This window comes from Paramisgurnus dabryanus, chromosome 13 (assembly GCF_030506205.2).
Source record: "Paramisgurnus dabryanus chromosome 13, PD_genome_1.1, whole genome shotgun sequence".
NCBI classification, from domain to species: domain Eukaryota; kingdom Metazoa; phylum Chordata; class Actinopteri; order Cypriniformes; family Cobitidae; genus Paramisgurnus; species Paramisgurnus dabryanus.
The window spans coordinates 15,662,883-15,685,594 of NC_133349.1; the positions used below are offsets into that span (position 1 = coordinate 15,662,883).

Genomic DNA, 22,712 nt, shown 5'->3' on the forward strand with positions numbered 1-22,712 from the left:
ATTTTAAAGCCGTCTTGCACCTTTGCTGACCTATGCACTTGCTGTATTGCAATAACAGGAAGTCTGTTACACTCTTAGAAAGGATGTGTTAATTTTTTAAACATCTTTGTGCTTTAAGCTTTTAACACATCTTGTAATTTAACACATTATGTGTCATTTTGTGTTGTTTTTGTTTTAAAATATAACACAAGTTGTGTTAAAAGTAACACAAAATATGTTGTTTCAATAATAACACAGAGATGGGTGGACACCAATGTGTTGTTTTTAACACATTCGTTCTGTGTAGACTGAACTGTCTGTCAAAGCATCTCTTATAAACATATTTGAGCGAAATGTCAAAAAGAAAAAAAAGAAATAAACAAATAACAAAGTCCCTTACACTCCATAAAAAGGGGTTTTGCTGTGATATATACAGTATGTATGTATGTATGTGTGTGTGTGTGTGTGTATATATATATATATCTGTATGTAACATAGCACACCTTTGCTTTAGACAAATATATATAGAATTTATATCTATCTCTCTATCTCTCTATCTATCTCTCTCTTTCTCTCTCTCTCTCTCTCTCTCTCTCTCTCTCTCCATCTATCTATCTATCAAGTCAAATATCTCTATCTATCTATCTATCTATCTATCTATCTATCTATCTATCTATCTATCTATCTATCTATATAGATATAAAGTGAAATATCTCTATCTAGATAGATAGATAGATAGATAGATAGATAGATAGATAGATAGATAGATAGATAGATAGATAGATAGATAGATAGATAGATAGATAGAAATATTTGACTTTTGTGCACAATCCATAAATGACAAAGAACCTTTTGGGAATATTTATTTGTAGGAAAATATTTTATAATACAAAGCATCAACATTTTCTATTGCTAAGAAGAAGAAATAAACATGTTCAAATAGGCTATAAATTTACCAATGTTTACTTTTTTGACGTCAAAGTGTGCTTACTGTAAGAAGTGATTTAGGGACTTGCAACCATTGCCGGACTCTTTCATAAGAAGTGAGCTCATACTCCGAGGCAAACTCTAAACTAGGTTAATACAGAGTAAGCACCAAAAAAACTTTGCGTCTGTCTACGGCGAATGTTCTTCAACCGATGCAAATACTGACTGAGGGTCACTTGACATTTATCTCTATGAACAAGCATAATGATCCACGCGACTCCGGATCGTGTTGGCAAGGTGAGTAAACCCACGCACGCACATTTTTTACGCGAATTAAAAAAGCATTTTAATGCTTCGGTGTTCACATCTTCTAGTCTTAAAACCAACCAAACTACGACTACGAAAATAAGCAGGAAGCTGTTTGAATTTTATGATTTTACAGAACAACAGTCATTCGTATTACCGTAACTCTGCCATAACTAAATAGTTGTAAATCGATTTACCTTATCATGGACAAACTTAAGATGATCCGATCACTGGCCAGCACGCCATTACCTCTCAGTTTTTTGGACTGTCTTGTATCATTTGTGAGAAAGATCTGGACCAGCACCATGAACAGTCTTTCAACAGAGTTTTATAACTCGTTTTTACAAGTCTTATACTGTAAGCAGACTGTATTGGTGTTATCAAAATGTATTGCTATCCGCTTTACGAATAATTTCGACAAACAGTATACAAGTCAGCATAACATATATAATTGTAAAAGTCTTTACATCTTAGATTTAAAAAATGTATGAGAGTCATGATTGTAGGAGTGTTTACGTAAGGGTAATCGCATTAACAGAAATAGTAGTTGGCCACGTGTAACGTTGTTTTTATAAACACTCTTAAGATCTCGCATCATGATGCTCGGACTCGGACGCTGCCACTATTTCCCCCTATATTTGTATGTGTAATAATATTTATTCAAGAAACCTACACAGCTTTACGGCGAAATAGGTCTATAATAAAACATGTTTGCATGCTCAAATATTATTACAGAGGTTGAGAGGAACATCCTGTTTGTTCTTGTGCTCTTGCACACATTCTCTGAGGATTTACTGTATATAATAATATATTGTTATGGTCGATGTTTACAAACAATGCTCCTTCACCTCATACATAGAAGACAGTAAAAAAAAGAAGGCATGGGCCTTATAGTAAAGAAGATAACAATGATAAAACATAAACTTATATAACTTAATAAGCCATTTACAAGAACTTGAAAAGCTTTGAAGTTTTATGTATGCTTTTTAAGGATAAGTTATCACATGATCACGTTCATTGCACAGATCGTGTAGACCTATGGTTAATTATTACTTTTATTTCAAACTCGGTAAACTGAAACATGCTCAGTGTATTCTAGCTTGCCATTAAAAGATAAGCGGTTATTTAAAAAAAAGACTTTGTCACACATTGACAGTTAAAACAACAACAACAAAAAAACAAAATAATAAAAACAAGCGTATTATTACTACGAATTTTCCTAAAGGTGTTTGTTGCAACCAGCTGCTTGAAATTACTTATGTGGGGGAGTCATCACATTGATTTGTCTGAATCAGACATATCATGCGTTTAAAGATTTCCAGGTTGGAGTTGGAGCAAGAAATCAGTTTCCGTCTCAATAACGTACACTCACCTAAAGGATTATTAGGAACACCATACTAATACTGTGTTTGATCCCCTTTCGCCTTCAGAACTGCCTTAATTCTACGTGGCATTGATTCAACAAGGTGCTAAAAGCATTCTTAAAAAAATGTTGGCCCATATTGATAGAATAGCATCTTGCAGTTGATAAAGATTTGTGGGATGCACATCCATGGCACAAAGCTCCCGTTCCACCACATCCCAAAGATGCATATTGTGTTGAGATATGGTGACTGTGGGGGCCATTTTAGTACAGTGAACTCATTGTCATGTTCAAGAAACCAATTTGAAAGATTTGATCTTACTTATCCTGCTGGAAGTAGTCATCACAGGATGGGTACATGGTGGTCATAAAGGGATGGACATGGTCAGAAACAATGCTCAGGGAGGCTGTGGCATATAAACGATGCCCAAATGGCACTAAGGGGTCTAAAGTGTGCCAAGAAAACACCCCCACACCATTACACCACCACCCTGCACAGTGGTAACAAGGCATGATGGATCCATGTTCTAATTCTGTTTACGCCAAATTCTGACTCTACCATCTGAATGTCTCAACAGAAATCGAGACTCATCAGACCAGGCAACATTTTTCCAGTCTTCAACTGTCCAATTTTGGTGAGCTTGTGCAAATTGTAGCCTTTTTTCCTATTTGTAGTGGAGTGGTACCCGGTGGGGTCTTCTGCTGTTGTAGCCCATCCACCTCAAGGTTGTGCGTGTTGTGGCTTCACAAATGCTGTGGTTATTTCAGTCAAAGTTGCTCTTCTATCAGCTTGAATCAGTCGGCCCATTCTCCTCTGACCTCTAGCATCAACAAGGCATTTTAGCCCACAGGACGGCCGGATACTGGATGTTTTTCCCTTTTCACGCCATTCTTTGTAAACCCTAGAAATGGTTGTGCATGAAAATATCAGTAACTGAGCAGATAGTGAAATACTCAGACTGGCCCGTCTGGCACCAACCATGCTACGCTCAAAATTGCTTAAATCACCTTTTTTTTCCATTCTGACACTCATTCAGAAGATTGTCTTGACCAGGACCACACCCCTAATTGCATTGAAGCAACTGCCATTGGTTGATTAAATGATTGCATTAATGAGAAATTGAACAGGTGTTCCTAATAATCCTTTAGGTGAGTGTATGTTTATTATCTAGAGGGTCTAAAGTTCATTATCAATATAAACAAAAGAATTTTACAAAAATTCACATGCGAAGAGAAAGAAAATAATATTCTGGTGAACCAATGAATCTAAATAAGGAACTTCAAACATAATGAGTGGTCTCTTTTTTTTTTAGGAAGAACACAATATATCCTGTTTTTGTTCCTGGTAAAAATCTACTCTGCACATTTAAGTCATGACAAAAGGGGCTTGTAATGATTGCCTCTGAGACATAACTCACTATCACTCTTTCTCACAGATGTGTATTCGAACTGCTGTAAAAGACTTGTGACTTTGATTTATGAATTATAGAGTATGCTTGATGTTCTTAGAAATAAAGGCATCAGTGACTTTAAACAATGAGCTTTGCTAAAACAAGGAAATTTCCGCATTGTTTAAATTGCATCATAAGGCTTTAGAAGTCAGACCGCTTTAGTAGTAGTATTTTGAAATACTCTGATGGCATAATCCGAATTTGTTTGTTCCAAGAAAAATAAACTAACATGATGTGGCATCACCTTAAATTGAAATGAAGTGTTCTCTGTCTAACGCAACTACATTCTTATTCTCTAATGAAATTTAAATCATATCACATACTATAAGTAATTATATTACCATAATTCCAATAATTTCTGTCTTTTAGGTAAACACCAAAAATGAGCCCGATTTGCTTACTGCACCTTATCCATAATCTAATAAAGCATCCTTCTTACACTTATTAACGTTTAAAATATAACTGTGATTAGAATTTATATACTTTCAACATTTTTCCCCTGTCCTCTGATCTCTTACAGATTGAATTGAAGATAATGGGAACGTTTGCTTTGCTTTCTCTGCTTCTGAGTCTCCAGGCCATTCTGCACATAAAGCCAGTTAAACTGCAACCATTCTGTGCAATAACAGCCGAGGGGCGTGCAGCAGACTGTAAAGGGCTTCGGCTAACCAATGTGCCAGTAACTCAACTTCCAGCATGTGTGGAAGTGCTCGACCTCTCTTTCAATACCTTACAGGTCATCCACAAACAAGACTTTTTTAATTTCAGTCATCTGCGAGTTCTCTCGCTTCGTTTCAACAATATCTCACTGATTGCGGACGATGCCTTTCAGGGAAATCTTCTGCTCGAGGATCTTAATTTATTTAATAATTCTTTGACACAAATTCCCCTCAAAGCTCTGGAGTCGCTCAGACATTTAAAGGATTTAGATTTATCCAATAATATGTACACACAAGCATATCTGGGTCCAGCTTTTTCAAATTTAAGTCAGTTAAAAGTTTTGTCTATTGGTGGACCCTTGGTCAGTATTTTGGGAAGATTTGACATTAATGTGTTGAGAAACTTTTCATTACACAAGTTTGCCATTAAAACCGGTACTGGTCTTAAAATCTATGAAACTGGGTTTTTCAAGAGCATCAGCACAAAACGCTTGTGGCTGGATATAGCTTTAGACAAAACACCATATGTGCTCCCCGAGATATTGAAAGACTTAGCAAACAAAACATTTGATGTTCTACGTTTCCGAAATCTTTTTGAATTTCAGTACTACACAGGGAAACAGGATATTTTTTACGGCCTGCAGCACGTGAATACTCAAATGTTGACCTTTCATCGAGGCAAATTCAATGAGCAAGTTCTGAGAATGGCTTTGGAAAATGTAGCTATCAGTCAAATAAAAGCCCTGGAACTCTTATATATAGATTTTGCACGTTCACAGAACATAACACAAGGATCCAGCGTGAAAAACCTGACCTTGGAAAGGCTGGTTCTTTCGTAAGTTTTACTTAACTTAAAGCGTAATAACTTTTAACATATGCCTATATATATAACTTATCTTAAATGTGATATTGTTTTTTTTCTCTGAAGGGACATCAGTAATCCAGATATAATTCGCTTTGACTGGCGCTTTACCTGGCTCAATTATATCCGTCAAATTATGATATGGAATGTGAACTTCAACACCGTCCCTTGTGACTCATTGCAGGAGATGAAAAACGCCAAGCTACTCGACATCTCTAATAACCAACTGAGGGACAGTTATCTTTATTTCCCGCAATGTGACAACAGAAACACTTTGCTGTTACTTGAGACCTTTAATGTCAGTCATAATCGGCTAACCAGTCTCTTTGAGTTGGCATCTCTGACTGATAATTTTGTCATGCTGAAAACAATCGATATGAGCTACAATCAAATGCAATATATAGGAAACCGTGTCTGCAACTGGAGAAAGACCATTACCAAAGTAATCGCTAATCACAACAGCCTGAAGAGCAACAGTTTCAGGTGCCTCCCCACTTCGGCAGTCTACCTCGATCTTTCATACAGCGACATAGACCAACTTAACATGGACTTTTTTAACAAGGCTTCCAACCTGACAGTGCTCCTCCTTAGCGGCAACAAGATCAAGTTCATCCCATCCGGCTGGAGGAATCCATTTTTGGGTACACTCGCTTTAGATGGAAACTCATTTGGTCTCATTAGCATGACATCTTTTAAGGACATGCCTAGCCTTCGTGTACTGACTGCAGGAAACAACCCATATCACTGTACCTGCGAACTTCATACCTTTATACAAGAAACCACGAGCAAAGGAAAGGTGAACATAACGGATTGGCCGTACAACTACAAATGTTACCACCCCGAGCGTCTTCTCAATACAATGGTGTTCAAATACTTTCCTGGTCATATAGCCTGTGATATTAAACTGGTTATCATCGTCTCTGTGTCGGTAACAGCTCTTGTTGTACTTGCTATCGTGCTTGTGTGCTACATCTTTCATGTGCCCTGGTACATTAAAGCTACGTACCAGATCATCAGAGCTAAGTACAGAGCCCATAAAGAAGGTTCTGATCAGGATATGAACTACACATTTCATGCCTTTATTTCATACAGTCACTCGGATGCAGATTGGGTCCGAGAGCAACTGCTGCCCTGTCTAGAGAACGCTAGGCCTCCTTATCGACTCTGCATCCACGAAAGAGACTTCCTTCCAGGGAGGTGGATCATCGACAACATCATTGAGAACATTGAAAATAGCCGCAAGGTTTGTTTAAAATGGTTACTTAAAAAGAAAGTAGTCCGAACATACTAGTATGTGTATGTAGAAACCTTCTTACTAAAGCAACACACAATGTCCTTACTCAAAAATTAAGGTAACAAGGCTTTAATGATCTCTGTGAAAACCACAAAATCAAACACAAAAACAATATTTTAAAATGTACTAAGATTGTGTATCAAATTTCCAGACCTATCACTTCGGCGAGACAAACACACAAATACACTAACGTATGCTTTCTGCAGTTTTCTCATAACATGTTTTTTTCATTATTCAGGTCATTTTCGTGTTGTCCCGCAGTTTCGTGAACAGTGAGTGGTGCAACTATGAGCTCTACTTCACTCAACAGCGAGCCATCGGCAAGACGTTCAGTGATGTCATACTGGTCCTCAAGGAACCCATTGATCCCACCTCCTTGCCAAGTAAATTCTGCAGACTCAAAAAAATGCTCAGTACCAAAACTTACCTGGAGTGGCCCCAGAAACCCACAGAGCAGTACTACTTCTGGGTCCAGCTAAGAAGCGTTCTGGGCAAACCAAACGTAATACGAGAGCGCACAGCGAGCCGGCATAGCCGTCTGTCTTCAGTGAGGTCAATGTCCCAGATTGAGTTGCCACTTGAGAACCAGAGGTCTGCAGACACTGAAGGAAAAAATGAAGATGGCCACCAGATTATTAAACAGACTTATAATAGAAGTCAACTGTCTGATGGAGAACATGCATAAGAATACCTAGTGCAAGAGATGACTTTAACAGGCAAAGGAGATTTTATTTTTCTACTTGCAGAAGGAATACCACAATATCACAACATAACTGTTGGCTTCAATATTTTTGAAGGCTGCTTGCAATGTTTTTTTTAAATAAGGTTTGTGTGATTCATTTGATTGGAAAGATCTGGAAAATGTTTTAGAAATTCATTACGACTCAGTCAATGAGCAAAACAAACAACCAATGAACTAATGACATGTTTATGAACCATAATATTACATCACCGATGCTTGCTTTGACAATCAATAAGATTTTATTAACCTTAGCACGCAAGCATACTGTATTTACACACATTGATTAGGCCAGAACAGCAATACTGTAAACCAGTTACGTTTACTAAAACAAGTTATATTACTGCAATAAAACCATGATGATCACAGCATATAGTATTTAGTTATATCTGGCTCAGAGATTTACACAGAACTAATTAAATTCTGTTTTACAAAGTTCAAATTATTTTAATATAGAGTCTGGTACAGTTGAAGTTACAAAATATAATTGTATCATTTATTATAATAAAAAAACATCCATTTGTATTAATAAATCTACTCCTCCTCTCTTTTATGGAAACTTGGCAAATGTCACAATATGATTTTAAGAGTATGTGTAAGTGCAAAACTTCATGTTTATCATATTTGTACCACTCCATTCACAACATTGTGAAACGAGATTCCTGTCATTTTTCCATTTATCATAAGACATTCCGTGAACTATAACAGACCGCACCTAAAACATGTTTTTATTAAATGATAGGCGTATTTACTCAAGTGGTACATGAGATGGATTCATGCCAGGAATTCATACCTCTCCAAGTTGGCTTCTATGCTGCACTGAACAAAAAGGACTTGTGGTTCAATTTCCAGCACAGGAAGAGCCTTTAACGTTTCTAACACTAACATAACAGGAATCTGTAATGAATGTTATCTTTGCTTCATCGGTATCTTCCGTCTGCTTCATCAGGAGGTTTCAGCTTTGACTGCTAGTCGAAACAACGGATAAACTTTGCCAAATAGCCCAAAGTTAGTAATAAACTACGTAGAGACTTATTAACTAGATGTGTTTGAGCTTATGTGATGCTGCGCACAGTGCGCAGGACGGTTGGTGTGCATGACATCCAAGTACCACGAGAGCGATTCGAAATCACACCTCTCGCGGTATTCGACGTCATGGTCGGTCTCCGCAGCGCATGAAGTCGAAACAAACACTCTTTGTAGTGTTTATTTAGAAAAAATTTACTTAATATTTATTTGGTGTATAAAAGTCTATCTTTGTGTATTTAAGGTATATTTTTCTCCAAAGAAAATGCATAATAAGACGCTAAAATTAGAGTATATGCCTGAACACGTTGTTTTTAAAAACTCAAATTGTGTGAGTTTATACGAGTAGGCGGTTTGCTGTTGGAGGCGGCTCCACATGATTCCCCTGCACAGGTGAGTAGACGCTATTTAATGAGATGGGTTTGGCTACTGGTAACTGGTTCACTCAGGTGTTGTTAGCTGCTTCATTTTGCTCGGTAAGTTAAAAAACATTGTTTTTTGAAAATATTCTTATTACAGTGAGTATAGCGTTACTTACGTTCAGTTACAATTATTAATTTGAATTATTGCATAGGTATGCAAAACAATACGGTGACATTTAAGAATAAAATTCTCATTAACTATACTTTTGAGTAGTTGAATATAAATGTATTTGGTAAGCTTTAAATAAAAATGATTTATTAATTGCAAACTAACAGATAAGCATTCTATATAGATTATTTAAATATACATTATTATATATAGACTTACTTGGCACTTGAGACTAATTCACATGTAAATATTGTAACCAAATAGGTTATAGTTTATTAAGTGCATTTATTTAATAACAATCAAGCTGGTTTTATTTTCGACTCACAAGTACTGTTACTATTGTGTGTTTCTGTAAGACTTCAGCCAATTGCTAATTTGAGCCTATTACAAAAACAGAAAAAACATAATCCTGCATGCCACGATGCTGAATAATCAGTCTCGGCCTCTTTAGTTCATACAAAAGGCTGATTGAATTATTGATGTACACCTGTCTTGCCTGTCCCTGCTAATAGTCATCAGCCTGCCAGAGCCAAAAGGCCTGTTGCAGCACCGATATTAGATCCTTTAGTGGGTGGTTGGAGGACACTGGGGTCAGCAGATGTCAGTGTGAGTGATGCATTATCTTATATTGGATAAATAGGTTTGCAATGTAATCAACATGCAGGCATTTAGCAGACACTTATATCCCAAGTGACTTGCAGTGTAGCTATACATTTTATCAATGTGTGTTCCTTGGGAATCAAGCCCACGTCCTTTGCAAATGCAATGATCTACCTGTTAAGCAGGAACACCTGCTGAAATAACATCTTAAATGTACTAGTCAACATTTGAAATGGATCAAAAACGTTTATCAAAGTTGTCCTAAGACAAGAACAGGTATTGATTTTAAGACCACTTTTAGAAAAGGTTTTGATCCACTTCAATTGTTGACTAGTGTATTACATTTATCTGAAAGCACTTTAGTAGATTGTATTGTCATTTTTATACATTGTCAGTATTAATGCCTCATAGGTACATCTGCTGTGCCCTTCAACAACCTAAGGTGTACTAATTTGCACCCTTTATAGAATTTTTATTTAATGTCAAGCAGTACAGTCAGTGTACTTTTTGAGGGAACTGACCCAGTGACAAACTACCTTTTTTTTATCATATGGGTATCTAGCCCACAATGACCTATTTTAAGGTGTTTAAAAAAGGGGCAACCATTCTTTAAAAGTTGGCATAACCATTAAGATTTTCATTGCAAACAGTAATGGTTTAACTTTTTGCAGGATTTTGTTTATTAAGATCGCAAAATGGTTTCACAGCTGGAAAGTGCAATGGAAAGCCTGATTAAAGTCTTCCACACATACTCTTCCAAAGAAGGAGACAAGTACAAACTGAGCAAAGCTGAACTCAAAAGCTTGCTTCAGGGTGAACTCAATGACTTTTTATCGGTACGTTTTACCTTTTTAAAATGTTAACAGGTTGCATGTTTATGGAAACATTGTGAATAACCCTGTTGTTTTGTAGGCGAGTAAAGACCCCATGGTTGTGGAGAAGATTATGTCTGATTTGGATGAAAATCGAGACGGAGAGGTGGACTTTCAGGAGTTTGTTGTATTGGTTGCTGCTCTCACAGTGGCGTGCAATGAATTCTTTATTGAAAGCATGAAGAATTAAATGTCATGTCTTGATACTGTATGTCTATCCTCAGTTTTGCTGTCTTTTGCAGGTGACTATTTTGTAAATGCTATTTATCAGAAATAAAGCCTCTGCATGTGACTTTGGTAAGATGAAATAAAAAAAACAGCTGGAAATGTAAACAATTTTTTGCAATGCTTTTATTGGAGGTTGACCTGATGTGTTAAGGGCGTCATCTAGAGGTTAAAACGGGAACTACAAGCTTCCGTTCATTGACCATGAAGAAGCTAATGCAACTTTGTCTAAACCTTTACGGAGTTATGCATGCATTTAATAAATGCATTTAAGCAAATGTAGTGTGAAAAGTATTTAAAACATTCTAAAGCAATACAGTCTGACTGTAACATAGTTGTTTAATAAATAATACAAGTGCTAAAAAACAGATTGGCATAAAACAATGAACCCTGGTAGTTAATTTCGGAAAAATAAAAAATCAAATTCAGACTTCTCGTTTTAGCTATTGAAGTTAATGTGGCTTATGTAAAGACTGCTTTTAATGCAAGCAATCCTTCACAGCAAATCAAATTCAGTGGTTCTGATTTGGAATTGTTCATATTTTTTGAGCGTTTGAAACTCCATTCAGCTCTCTGTTGCTGTGGGCTTTACAGCAACTAGTACCAGGTTTCTTGGGGACAAAACTGCATCAAAAAGTGGTATCAGTTTACTCTGAAAACCTAAAAAAAAGACAAATACATAATCATACCAGAAAAGATAAAACATTTAAATACATTTTTTTTAAATATGAATTTACATTACGAATCAGGAAGTAGACAATACAGTGCTATTTAAATGTCCTGCTCTGTCTAAGGGTGGTTGAATTACCAATAGGGTGTGAGATGTTCATTTTAACAGGCTATTTACACCAATGAGTGATTTGCTCTGCTTCACTTACCCCTCTCCTGCAGGAAAATCATTCTGTCCAATAACACGAGAGTCTCCACCACAGGTGCAAGCAGTAAAACCAGGCTGAAGTATGCCACAACACGGCCCTGCTGTGCTAGCATTGCATCCACACAGTCAGGGTTAAAGGGGAGATCAACGGGTAAACCCACTCGTGGCAATGCCATGCGAGCATACCTGTTAAAATACAGAGGTTCTTGGCATAATGCAGAAAGAGCACCTGCATGATATAACATGATATAAGATATTATGGTGATTTTAAAGGTAAAATACTTTCAGTACTGGACTATAGAGGAACTTTACAGTAGAATCACCAATTTAAGTAAAAATATAATAAATTAAATGCCCTTGACCCTAAAAAATAAGTCACATGCCACAATAAAGTTACATACTCTGAAAACGATAATGCATGGGCTTTCTTAACAGTCTGAACCCCTGGCCTGCGTAATTGGGGTCTCGCCTCTCTGATGATGGTTTCCAAAACAGCTCTGTAGCAATGTGTCCGAAGCAGATGGCTCTCTTCTCTCAGCCTGTGGAGATAGTCCTCTATTGCATGACAAGCCCCCTCTCGTGCCTTGTAGGACAACTGGTGCCCTGGTAACCCACGTACCCAGTCACTCATTGGATAACCAAATTCTGAATGCTGTATTGTGGCTTGTGAGGCTTGGGGTTGTATCACCCCAGGAGGGTTTGGGTTCTCCTGGGTTGAGATTTTCATATAGCAGCAAGCAACAGACGTGATGACCTGAACATGAGGGCAATTTGCGAAATGGCGAAGCAGCGTAGAACTAAGATCTCCACAGGCATGAAGCCCAGTGAGGACAAAGTTATTTGATTGCTGTACACCACATCCAACATTTGGGATTGTCACTTCAGACCCAATAAAAGGTGAGTTGTTAACAGGTGATTCACTGGCACAACTGCATATGTTTTTAGGTTTCACCCCAGATGGAAAAACCAGAGTGTTTATTTGGGATACAGAATCAGAAAAATGTGTGTCAGCTGAATGTGTAGCTTGTAACTCCTCTGCATTGGTTCGGCAAGTATTCTGCTCAACTTCCAGCTCTTGTCCTTTGTTATACCGCCAAGTGGTGGGTCCATTATTTTCTGTGATATCAAGCTGTTTTATAAAAAATTCCCATGATGCTTTCGGGTCGACCCAGCCTACAACATGGCGAGGAGTGGGACCAGGTTCAGAACATAGACCTGGAGATTTTTCTGACTGCAACAGAAAACCAGATGAAAATTCTCATCCCCAAAAGAACGTTGGTCATTATTAGGATATAAAATAAAGGGTAATACAGCACAATACATATGTTTTTGAATACATACATCTAAAAGATGATAACATTTATTGTAATATATTACCTTTTGACTCTCTTTGGCCAGTGTCAATAAGAGCTGTTTATCAAATTTGGTGGCCATGGAAACCAGGGCAGGGTCAGCCTCAATTCCAGCGACATGTAGGCCAAGTCCAAAAGACAAAAAACGTGTCAAATGGCCCTGCAGGGATAAAATGAAAGTAGGCTACAGCTGAACAGCCATATGTTTTGTATAAATAACAGCAAAGTATAGCACAACACAACACAACACAGCGGTACCTGTCCAGACCCAACATCAACCACACTGTTACAGTTAGCTTCGTCACACAACTCCTTAACCAGCTAGGAGAAAGTGTTGAAAAGGAACATTTGCATGTTAACTGTTTTGTCTAGTAAATGAACTTTAACATAAAAAAGACATACAGAACGCGTACCTTTCCAAGTCGACGGATTTCATGCTGCTTCTTGGGTTTAACGTGTTTACGGAAAATATGTCCTAACAAAGAGCTTTGACTCTGGTTAGACTGAAACTCGTCCCACATCTGTGCACCTGCATCCTTTGGGTGTCCACCTGGTGCTTTACGTGGAAATGACAGTGCATGTGCTGCCGTTCGCAGTGCCAGTAAGGACAAAGGCCACACAGATGGGTAACTTAAAGACAAAAATAAAACCCATAAAAAATACTTGTTTTGATCGACCTTAATTCTGTGTACATTGCTATACATTACAAGCAACAGGATACACTTTGCGCTTCAAAAACTTTAAAAACAATTTCAGGTGCTACCTCATGAAGCATGATCTAATTTTATGAACCTAAAGGTAATTTTAGACTAAACAAGGTGTTGTTACCGCCGGTCCTTTATCTCTTTATCCAGTAGCAGGTCTGCGATCAATGGTGGTGTAAGATCACCGAGGGCTTTTTGCCAGCTCACAGGTAGAGTGTCCCACAAACTCTCACTGAAAAACTCCTGCGGGTACAGACACACAACGACACACTTTCACATGTTTTTAAATATTGTAGTAGTCTCACGCAAGATGTTAAGACAACAGAAAATAACCCAATTTGGTTTTGGCAGATTCTCCGTTTACAGTTACACTCGCCAAGGACGTTTTGTGGACTCTAATACGAGATGAAACACAGAAAGGGGTATAAAAACAAACTGTTCAAGAATTACTATGATGTAGGAGTCCGAAATATGTCTGTAGTTTGAAAGGAGGGTTGTCAACTTCTCGGCCAATCCTCTCTGCTCCTGTTCGGATAAAGTCGCCCCAAGCATTTCACACAAAAATTACATGAAGACTACAGATGGTTAGGTGCTCCTTTCGTTTGGCTCTTGTGTTTAGCGTGTGCACTAAAAGGTGTGTCGAATTAATGCAGCATATGACATCGCAGTACCGCGAGTTTACAGTACAAAGCTCCCTATTGGAATCCTTCTCGCGATAATTGATTTCATAGAACGAATGGTCTGCGCAGCACCGCATGAAATTGAATGTTTGCATGCAGCAAATCCACCACGTGCTCACAGTTCGCCGCTTTAGTTTCCCCCTCTGAACCGGAAACACACTGTGTGCGCCCGCGCTAGTCACGTGGGTATTTTTACCCCAGAAGAGATTCGTGTTATGAGATTATCGGTCGTTTTTCAGCAAAATAATGGTATGTATTTTACTAAATTAATGTGCGGTATATATTTCGGTACACAGTGTGTGATTCTAAGCCAATATTAGCTACTTAACGCTCACAAAGCCATATGTTTATAAGGGATTATATATCAGATATTTTTAACAGATAACGAGTCTATAGATTGAATTACAATGTATTGTATTAAATTGTCGTTGTGTTACACTTAGTAAAAAGAATTGTAAACTACTGTGGAACTGTCCTTCTTTGTGATGGTTCTAGTTAATAAAGGCTGTAGTCATATTTTTTACAAACATAATATTACTTATAATTACTTATACCTATAATTGTTTTTTAATATTCTTTATGTTAATTTCTCTTTTCTTCCGTTAAAGTGTGAAAGCACATTGAGGACTCTCCTGTTTTAGCCCCCCAGTCCTGTGCAGTATCAACTGAGCCTGTACTGTATGTATTGACCTAAGTCTAATAATTTAAAATTAGCCTTTGTTTGTGGAAAAGTATGTCAGGAATTTCGCTTAATTTGACTATAAACCCTAGTGGAAACGACAAATCAGGTAACGTTAAATCCAACAGAAATGAGAAACATGAACGTTTCCTTAAAAAGAAACAGTACCTGATGCGGAAGGGTTTATTAAAAGACAAACAAAACAAAAGGAAAAATCGGAGAAGAAGTAAAAAGCAGAACCACACACAGATCAACGGAGAGGAGCAATCGAAAGCAGGTGCTATTTTTCCCAAATTTAACACCACCGTGCCTCATACCAGTACGTCATTCGTTTCAACACAGACGTTTTGTCAGAAATCCTCAACTTCAGTTTCATCCACTGCGTGCACATCTCAGGGAAAACCAACAAAGAAAATGGTGCCCCCCACTTCTGGACCTCTAAAATATGTAGCAATGGACTGTGAGATGGTAGGAACAGGACCAAAGGGGTCCATTGGTGAGCTTGGCCGCTGTAGTATTGTCTCTTACAATGGTGATGTCATTTATGATAAATTCGTTCAGCCTACCAAACCTGTCACTGATTATCGCACACGCTGGAGTGGAATCAGGAGGCAGGATCTCCGCTATGCCACACCCTTTCATCAGGCGCAGAAAGAGGTACTTAAAGTGAACTACTGGATGTAACATGTTTTATCCTTTTCTGTAGGTGTTTTCTGAAACCCTATGACATTGTTAGCGGCGGCATTGGTTTTTCATCTGCTTAACCAAAACGTAGCATTTAATTACATGTAATGTAAAAAAAAAGATGGCTGCTTTTTATGTTTTGACAAAATGGCTTTTTAACGTTCTGCACACAGATTATAAAGATAATAACAGGGAAAGTGGTTGTGGGCCATGCCATCCACAATGACTACAAGGCCTTAAGATATTTCCATCCTGCTTGCCAAACGCGAGATACCACCAAGATTCCACTTCTAAACCAGAAAGCTGGATTTCCTGAGCACGAACCTGCATCTCTAAAGAGGCTTACTAAGGCTCTCTTCAACAAGGATATACAAGTGAGTTTAGCACATTGTAAAATGTCCCACATTCATCTAAACCACAAAAATCAAAGTACTGTATGTAGTTCAGCTGTCAAATAAAGATAAAAGCCAATCTGGACGAAACCAGTATTTGACAAAATTCAAAATGCAATATTTGTTTCAGGTGTCCCTAGAATGTGCCTGTGATGTTTCAGGTCCAAATACCCTATAGCTTAATTATTATACCATGTTGAAAAGGCCCATTTGCTTTTTTTGTGATTGTTTCTCTTTAAATCCAAATGAGCTGCTGCTTCCCTCCCACCTCAACATCAAATTTAACATTCAGTATTACAACTTAGCATCATTAAACCTTTGGAAATTAATCCACCCTTTTGGCTTTTAGACATGTTTAACACTAAGTATACAAAGCGTACCTCAGCAGCACGAGTGTTTTCTGTGTTAATTGGGTTGCGTGACTGTATACAGTGGCTCAGCTTAATTAATATTCATGAGGTAAGACATGGCTATTTAAATTGACTGTTCCTAGCGCTTTGCTCGTGCATTGGATCGGAACTGCTTTTAGAACCAAAACTTAAGAATCACGCGTGGTTCCAGTTCATTTAAAAAAAACAGAACTGGTTCCCAACCCTTGATATCGATACTGAAAACATACATTATTTTTTACTTCATTCTTCATAATGATCATGCTGTAATGTATTATGAAAAAAAGTTTTAAAGAGCACCTATTTCAATGCTAAAAACAATGTTATTTTGTGTATTTGGAATAAAACAATTAGGGATGCACCGATAGGATTTTTTTGGGCCGATACTGATTTAAACAGACAACTTCTGGCCGATACCGATATTAAACACTTGTATACAATCCTATACAGTTGGTCTATTAGCTAGTTTATTTCTGAATCAAATTATTTTTACTGAACATGGATCGGATCTAATTAACATTAAACTGACCAACATAATAAGAGAGGCACAAATTAAGCTAATACAAATATGATAAGACAGCATGAAAACCTTCAAAGGTGGTTTTTGCTATTCAGCATTTATTTTATTAACAACATTAACTCATTTTTTTTTTTACATATAATGGAATTCTTTATGCAGTTAATTAATAAACAATCAGTATCGGCCTTTCTCGTGCTATTGCCGATATGCCGATGGTTTCAAATTTATCAAAAATCGGCCGATAAATATCGGCGGCCGATACATCGGTGCATCACTAAAAACAATGTGTTCGCGTGGTTTATGGTTAAAAAAAAACACATTATCCACATACCATACATTTTTGTAGCTCTAGATTTCACTCTCTTCCTGAAACGCACAGATTTGAAAAGCGCTGTGTCCCTGATTGGCTAGCTAATCTGTACGTTGTGATTGGCCTGAATACCTCTGACGTCAGCAGGAAATGTGACGCTCCTTACCATGTTTGAAAGATTCGGTTGCTAACAGGAGTTAAATTACAGGCTATGAGTCCATGAAGGAGGAATTATAATGTCGGTCTTCTATACATCACCAATTCCAGGAAGTAAACTGTTGTCTACAATCTGCGTGTTTGTTGTAGTCCAAGAAAAGAGATATACGTTGGAGACGATAACTCGCGTCATCGGTTACTTTGGGTTTGTACCTTTTGCATATCGTTAAAATGTGCTTATACACACTTACACATCAAAGGAAATTTAAAAACGTGAATCGGACAATAGGTGCTCTTTAAGATAGAAATTATGACCTAATTGTGGTCTTTGGGTGGTGTCTGTGCATAATGAAGCCAATTAGCTCAGAAATCGCAAAAAATCTTCTCCCAATAGACTGTTGAGGTTTTTTTATTGAGATAAAGGAGTGGGCAGATTTTTATCCTTACAGGGTGGTTGTGTACACACACAGACGACACACAATTATGTTCAAACAGCATATAAAATTGAATTAATTATATTAGGTGACCTTTAAATGACATTTGAATAACAAAGTTACTTATTCACATTTAATATAATTTCTGCATCATGTTTGCTAGCCAAATTTAAATTCATGATCAAATGTATACCACACAACCCTGTTCAGACCCATAAGTTGAATTGATATGTGTAAACCGCAGAGGACGAGTCCTGGTTGGTTATTTTTAAGCATGGCTTTAAAGTTTTTCCACTGAAAAACTCTCTTCTTATATTTTTTTAGACTGGGCGGAGAGGCCACTCATCAGTAGAAGACGCCAAAGCCACCATGGAGCTGTACAAAGTAGTGGAGGTTGAGTGGGAAAGAAAACTGGCCTCTGAAGCCATTAGCTAAAAATGGAGTAATGGTGTAGATTTGAATCAGAAAACAATATTGCTATAATCTGAAGCAGTAACTTTTCATATGCAACCAATCTTGTTATTGTCATGTTTTATTAACATTTTCAAAATGAGACTTTCTTACTTTTAATAACTTTTAGAACAACGATAGTTGGCGTTAAAAACCACTAGGGGGCTCCTCATTATCTGTACCACAGAAGTGATTTTTAAAAAAAAACTCATTTTATCTTTCAACTGTTGCCTCTTTGCAACAATTGTTAACTTGCAAAAATGTGGACATGTTGCCTACTGTACACGCACATCTCTTTCACTTCCATTCAGAAACTGAGATGAAACTCAAAATCTTTGCAGTAAGTGGCAAGTAAAAAGCCTTTGGAGCTCCTCTGTCTGCCTGGCTTTCTTTTTACGTCTGACGAACAGGATGAGTCAGCATTTTTCTTCTGTGAATTCAACACCACCACATGAATTACAGCCCCTACTGTATTTAACTGTCCAAATGAACAGACCTACTGCTATTCCTAAGATTATAGTCAAAGCTCTTTTTCATCCAAACGCACTCAATCATCAGTCAGTCTGTGTTTAGGAATCCAGTTGCACCACTTCGGTGATTTTTGGGAGGCAGTCAAATCTTCCTTCCACTAGTTTCCCAGAAGTTTTAACCTTAATGACCTTACTTTGGTAATAAAAGCTTCTTTATGGTGAAAATCCATAACAATGCAAACCTGAAATAATTAGTTTTTTAAAAGATTTACTGTATCAGCGAGCTCAATCTGAGCATTTATACATCTTTATCCAAAGCGACTTGTGGTGCGTTTAGTATATACATCTTAACAGCTCCTGCATTACCTGGGACGTCTTTGCAGTTTGGGTATTGCTAGTGCCATATGCTTAACTGTTTGAACAGCAGCATTGTGTGATGAATACCAGTAGGTATGCCAACAAGCAGCACAGACTCATCCAGTAACATTTTATTCATTGTTGGTGTGAATCCATCTTTACACCTTAGATTTTTGCATTTGGCATATGCTTTTACCAAAGCGACTTACGGTGCATTACAAGTTCTTAGGTATTTTTTAAAAATGCTATTTCCTGGGTTCGATCCCATGTCCTTTTGTGGTGCTAACACAATGCTCTAAAACTGAGCTATAGGATCTTTAAATATGTGGTTTTCACTGTGCAGTGCATATATGTAGCTTTGTCTTTTTTGTGGGTAAGGACTTTGCAGAAAGAGAGGAATAGAAAATATTTAGTGCAGGGGTCTGCAACCTTCACAATGGATAAAACGATCTCAATGGCTACTTTTTTGATTTAGTCTATTCAAAAGCTTTTTGTTTTACCGGTTGATTTTATTTTATTTTACTTGTTGATATTTTTTATTATTGTTTAATATTAATATTAACATACCTTAAAGATGCCAATCTTATATAAAAAATATGTAATAAATGAATAGTACAATCAGTCAAGATTGTTTTTTTTCTTAGATCTATAGCAAAACTTTTTTGATGAAAATGTAATGTTCGATAACCCACCAATCCCATTAGTCCATGTTCAACATAAATAAAAAATTAATTGATTGAATATAGTATTGAAATATAGTGACAACAACCCAGTATTACAGTGTATAGCCTAAATAGAAACACACAAGAATTTATCATGGTATTTGGTTTATATGTCTCAGCTCTGGTAAATCCAGTAGATGTTGACTGGAGTCATTTAAAACTAATGAAATTTGAGTTAATATAGTACGTTGTACAGAGACGAAAGTCGGGTGACTTCATACTTTCCTGGTTGTGGCTTGGATGTGCATGATAGTAATGTCTGTGAAACGTATCAAGTTTGAAAATCCTCAATGGTTGGCAGGCAAAAGTGATCTTGTGGTAAAGTGAAAGTTACCCTTGCTCTTTATTAAAGGAATATCATAATGTAAAATCTAATAAATAATGTATTGTAGCTTCATCAAAAACAAAACTGAACACAAATGCTCTTTGATTCCTATAATGAGGATCTACATGCTCAGTTTATGCTAAATTTGGACATTTCTCAATTTTTAAACTTTTTTGAGACTACTGATTTGCTGTGTCAGACCTGTGTGTTAAAGAGTGCAGTGTTTCCCACCATCAATACAAATTTTGGATGTCTCCTTTGACTGATCATTTGGATCAAATATATGTATGTGGTTATCTGAAATGTCTGTTAGTGTGTCTCCAGGAACAGGGTTAGGAACCACTGGAAAAGTGTTTAGTATTTGTATTTCAAAACAATAACTCTAAGTGAACCTGGCCATAGTCTAATTCTGCTTGGACTACAGTAAGTGTTTAAAGATGATTTTTTTTTCAGATTTGTGAGGCTGAGTATTTGGTCTGCTGTGTGATGTGTTATTTTAGGATTCTTTGCTGTACAAAGCCATATTTGTCCTTCTTTCTTCAGGTTCCCTGACAAATCCTCATTTAATAAAAGCTTTTAGACTCTTGATGGTTTGCTATCATGAGGCCAGACTTCAGTCTGTTACATTATGCAGTTGACTTCACAGACATGACTCATAAATGTATTTGATTCACATTTACCGATGTGACTCAGCAATGCAAGCCAGTACAAACTGGTAATTTCTCTGAATAAGCAATTGTCTCATTACTTGCGTAGATATCTTATTTTTGTAAGTTACCAGCCTTGATGCAATTTTCCTTTTCTTGTAGTCAGCATGTGTGGTTTGAGAGATGATAAGTAGGTACAGTACGTGTGTACACTTCCTCTGTGTCATTAATGTAGCATTGCGAATGTTTGCTTATTTGGATCTTTACAACTGTTTAATTCACAGCAGTTTAATACTGTAGTGTGGTGATGTAGTGCAGCAAATCAATGAACCAAAAGCATTCATTGTGGCATTTACCTTTGGACTCTTGCTCAATTGAAAAGTAATCCTTCCTTTAATAACAAACAATGAAGAAATTCAGTGAGTGATGTTTCTTAAGGGTTTCCCGGACAGGGTTTAGACTAGGCCATATTAGGACATTTAAGTAGTTTTTACAATTAAACAAATAACAATACTGGTGTGCATCTCGAGACAAAACCATAGGACTGATATATATTAAAATATGTCAGTACAAGGTGTTTTTAAATGAATGCAGCTCAAAAATGCATTTTACAGAGTTCCCACGGGTCCTTGAAATCATTGAAAGGTTGTGAATCTGGAGGGAAAAATCAAGGCCCTGGGAAGTTTTTGAAAATATACATGCAAAAATACAGGTCATTGAAAGTTCTTAAATCTATGAAATAAGTTTTCTGGAAAAAAATCCATATTACCCTGTGTAGTGTAGGATAATATCATAACAATTCTAGACTTCACGTGCTAAACTGTTCGCTTTAAATGCTTATGTCTTCTGATTGCGAATGTTGATTCATACCAAAATGCTTTTGTGCCTAGTTGTGTTTGACACATGACAACATCTCGGGCTACGTATCATGTAACTGTTGTTTTCTGAGAAGGGAATGAGATGCTGCATCTCCCTTGCCATACTTCCTTCCTGTGTCCCTGTAATGCCAGCTTTGGTAATATTCAGATAGCGATATAATTCCTGGCTCCCGCAGAATTTTGTCTTTGTTGTTAAGCCTCATTGGTTGAATTTTATATACACATTTAAACACACTTACCCCTGGAGGCATCCCCAAAGTGTCTCCGCAGTGACACAGCACGAGTTCCCTTGAAAGTTATCTTAAAAGGTAACTCGATGTAACCTTGCTCTCACTTGAAATGTGTCCCCACATTTAGTCCATGAGTTTGAGGGTATTGGATCTGGAAAGTACTTGAAAGGTCCTTCAATTTAAAGTTCACTAAGGTGTGGGAACCCTGATTTTAGATAACCCTTGTCCAGGAAAACAAGAAGTTAGTATTTGTTTTGAGTATTCACTTATGTTACTGTTTGAAAGGTGGATTATGCTTTCTAATTTTTAACTTTGTTACACTCAAACTATTAACTAAAACCACTTTAAACAGATTACCAGGGTGCAGATTTTTGCATTACTTTTTCCAAGAATGTAGCAGGCATATCCGTAATTAACCCTTTGCCAACCAACCATGTCTTCTATTATTTCGCTTATTGTCTTTATACAATATTCTTATAAAACAGAAAATCCACATACTTTGTGGGTAGGACTTTTATGCACAGAGTCAGTGAATGTTTTAATCAATGTCATTTGTAGAGGCTCAACGTTCACAGAATTACCGTTTGTTTTTTTATATTTAATTTTTTTTATAAAAATTTAT

General features: G+C 37.0%; 4 protein-coding genes across 5 annotated transcripts; 3 read left to right on the forward strand and 1 right to left on the reverse strand.

The window, feature by feature from the left end:
- Positions 1-1,016: 1,016 nt before the first annotated feature.
- On the forward strand, positions 1,017-8,107 carry tlr18 (toll-like receptor 18). Its single transcript, XM_065298189.2, has 4 exons — positions 1,017-1,203; positions 4,547-5,520; positions 5,614-6,790; positions 7,080-8,107. The coding sequence occupies exons 1-4, from the start codon at positions 1,171-1,173 to the stop codon at positions 7,524-7,526; spliced, it is 2,631 nt and encodes an 876-aa protein (XP_065154261.1). The 5' UTR covers positions 1,017-1,170; the 3' UTR covers positions 7,527-8,107.
- Positions 8,108-9,021: 914 nt separating this feature from the next.
- On the forward strand, positions 9,022-10,806 carry s100a1 (S100 calcium binding protein A1). 2 transcript variants are annotated; one of them, XM_065245441.2, is made up of 3 exons: positions 9,022-9,082; positions 10,409-10,573; positions 10,650-10,806. In XM_065245441.2, the coding sequence occupies exons 2-3, from the start codon at positions 10,433-10,435 to the stop codon at positions 10,797-10,799; spliced, it is 291 nt and encodes a 96-aa protein (XP_065101513.2). In that variant the 5' UTR covers positions 9,022-9,082; positions 10,409-10,432; the 3' UTR covers positions 10,800-10,806. The 2 variants fall into 2 exon arrangements, with proteins under 2 accessions (XP_065101513.2, XP_065101515.2); XM_065245443.2 differs by having other exon boundaries at positions 9,028-9,082; positions 10,425-10,573.
- Positions 10,807-11,354: 548 nt separating this feature from the next.
- On the reverse strand, positions 11,355-14,432 carry mettl25b (methyltransferase like 25B). The gene is made up of 8 exons (XM_073811591.1): positions 14,218-14,432; positions 13,892-14,010; positions 13,477-13,693; positions 13,322-13,384; positions 13,089-13,223; positions 12,113-12,942; positions 11,713-11,897; positions 11,355-11,494 (listed from the first exon to the last, which is right to left on the reverse strand). The coding sequence occupies exons 1-8, from the start codon at positions 14,317-14,319 to the stop codon at positions 11,400-11,402; spliced, it is 1,746 nt and encodes a 581-aa protein (XP_073667692.1). The 5' UTR covers positions 14,320-14,432; the 3' UTR covers positions 11,355-11,399.
- Positions 14,433-14,588: 156 nt separating this feature from the next.
- On the forward strand, positions 14,589-20,921 carry isg20l2 (interferon stimulated exonuclease gene 20-like 2). The gene is made up of 4 exons (XM_065245440.2): positions 14,589-14,696; positions 15,056-15,783; positions 15,984-16,184; positions 18,336-20,921. The coding sequence occupies exons 2-4, from the start codon at positions 15,181-15,183 to the stop codon at positions 18,444-18,446; spliced, it is 915 nt and encodes a 304-aa protein (XP_065101512.1). The 5' UTR covers positions 14,589-14,696; positions 15,056-15,180; the 3' UTR covers positions 18,447-20,921.
- Positions 20,922-22,712: the final 1,791 nt, after the last annotated feature.

Bases quoted from the DNA above. Each gene is read 5' to 3' on its own strand.
- mettl25b (XM_073811591.1), bottom strand. From the start codon at position 14,319: ATGCTTGGGGCGACTTTATCCGAACAGGAGCAGAGAGGATTGGCCGAG. The intron at 12,943-13,088 runs GTAATATATTAC...TTTCTGTTGCAG, and splicing joins TGGCCAAAGAGAGTCAAAAG to TCAGAAAAATCTCCAGGTCT. The intron at 11,898-12,112 runs GTATGTAACTTT...GTATTTTAACAG, and splicing joins CATGCATTATCGTTTTCAGA to GTATGCTCGCATGGCATTGC.
- isg20l2 (XM_065245440.2), top strand. From the start codon at position 15,181: ATGTCAGGAATTTCGCTTAATTTGACTATAAACCCTAGTGGAAACGAC. The intron at 15,784-15,983 runs GTACTTAAAGTG...TTCTGCACACAG, and splicing joins TTCATCAGGCGCAGAAAGAG to ATTATAAAGATAATAACAGG. The intron at 16,185-18,335 runs GTGAGTTTAGCA...ATATTTTTTTAG, and splicing joins TCTTCAACAAGGATATACAA to ACTGGGCGGAGAGGCCACTC.
- tlr18 (XM_065298189.2), top strand. From the start codon at position 1,171: ATGATCCACGCGACTCCGGATCGTGTTGGCAAG. The intron at 5,521-5,613 runs GTAAGTTTTACT...TTTTCTCTGAAG, and splicing joins TTGGAAAGGCTGGTTCTTTC to GGACATCAGTAATCCAGATA. The intron at 6,791-7,079 runs GTTTGTTTAAAA...TTCATTATTCAG, and splicing joins ACATTGAAAATAGCCGCAAG to GTCATTTTCGTGTTGTCCCG.
- s100a1 (XM_065245441.2), top strand. From the start codon at position 10,433: ATGGTTTCACAGCTGGAAAGTGCAATGGAAAGCCTGATTAAAGTCTTC. The intron at 10,574-10,649 runs GTACGTTTTACC...GTTGTTTTGTAG, and splicing joins AACTCAATGACTTTTTATCG to GCGAGTAAAGACCCCATGGT.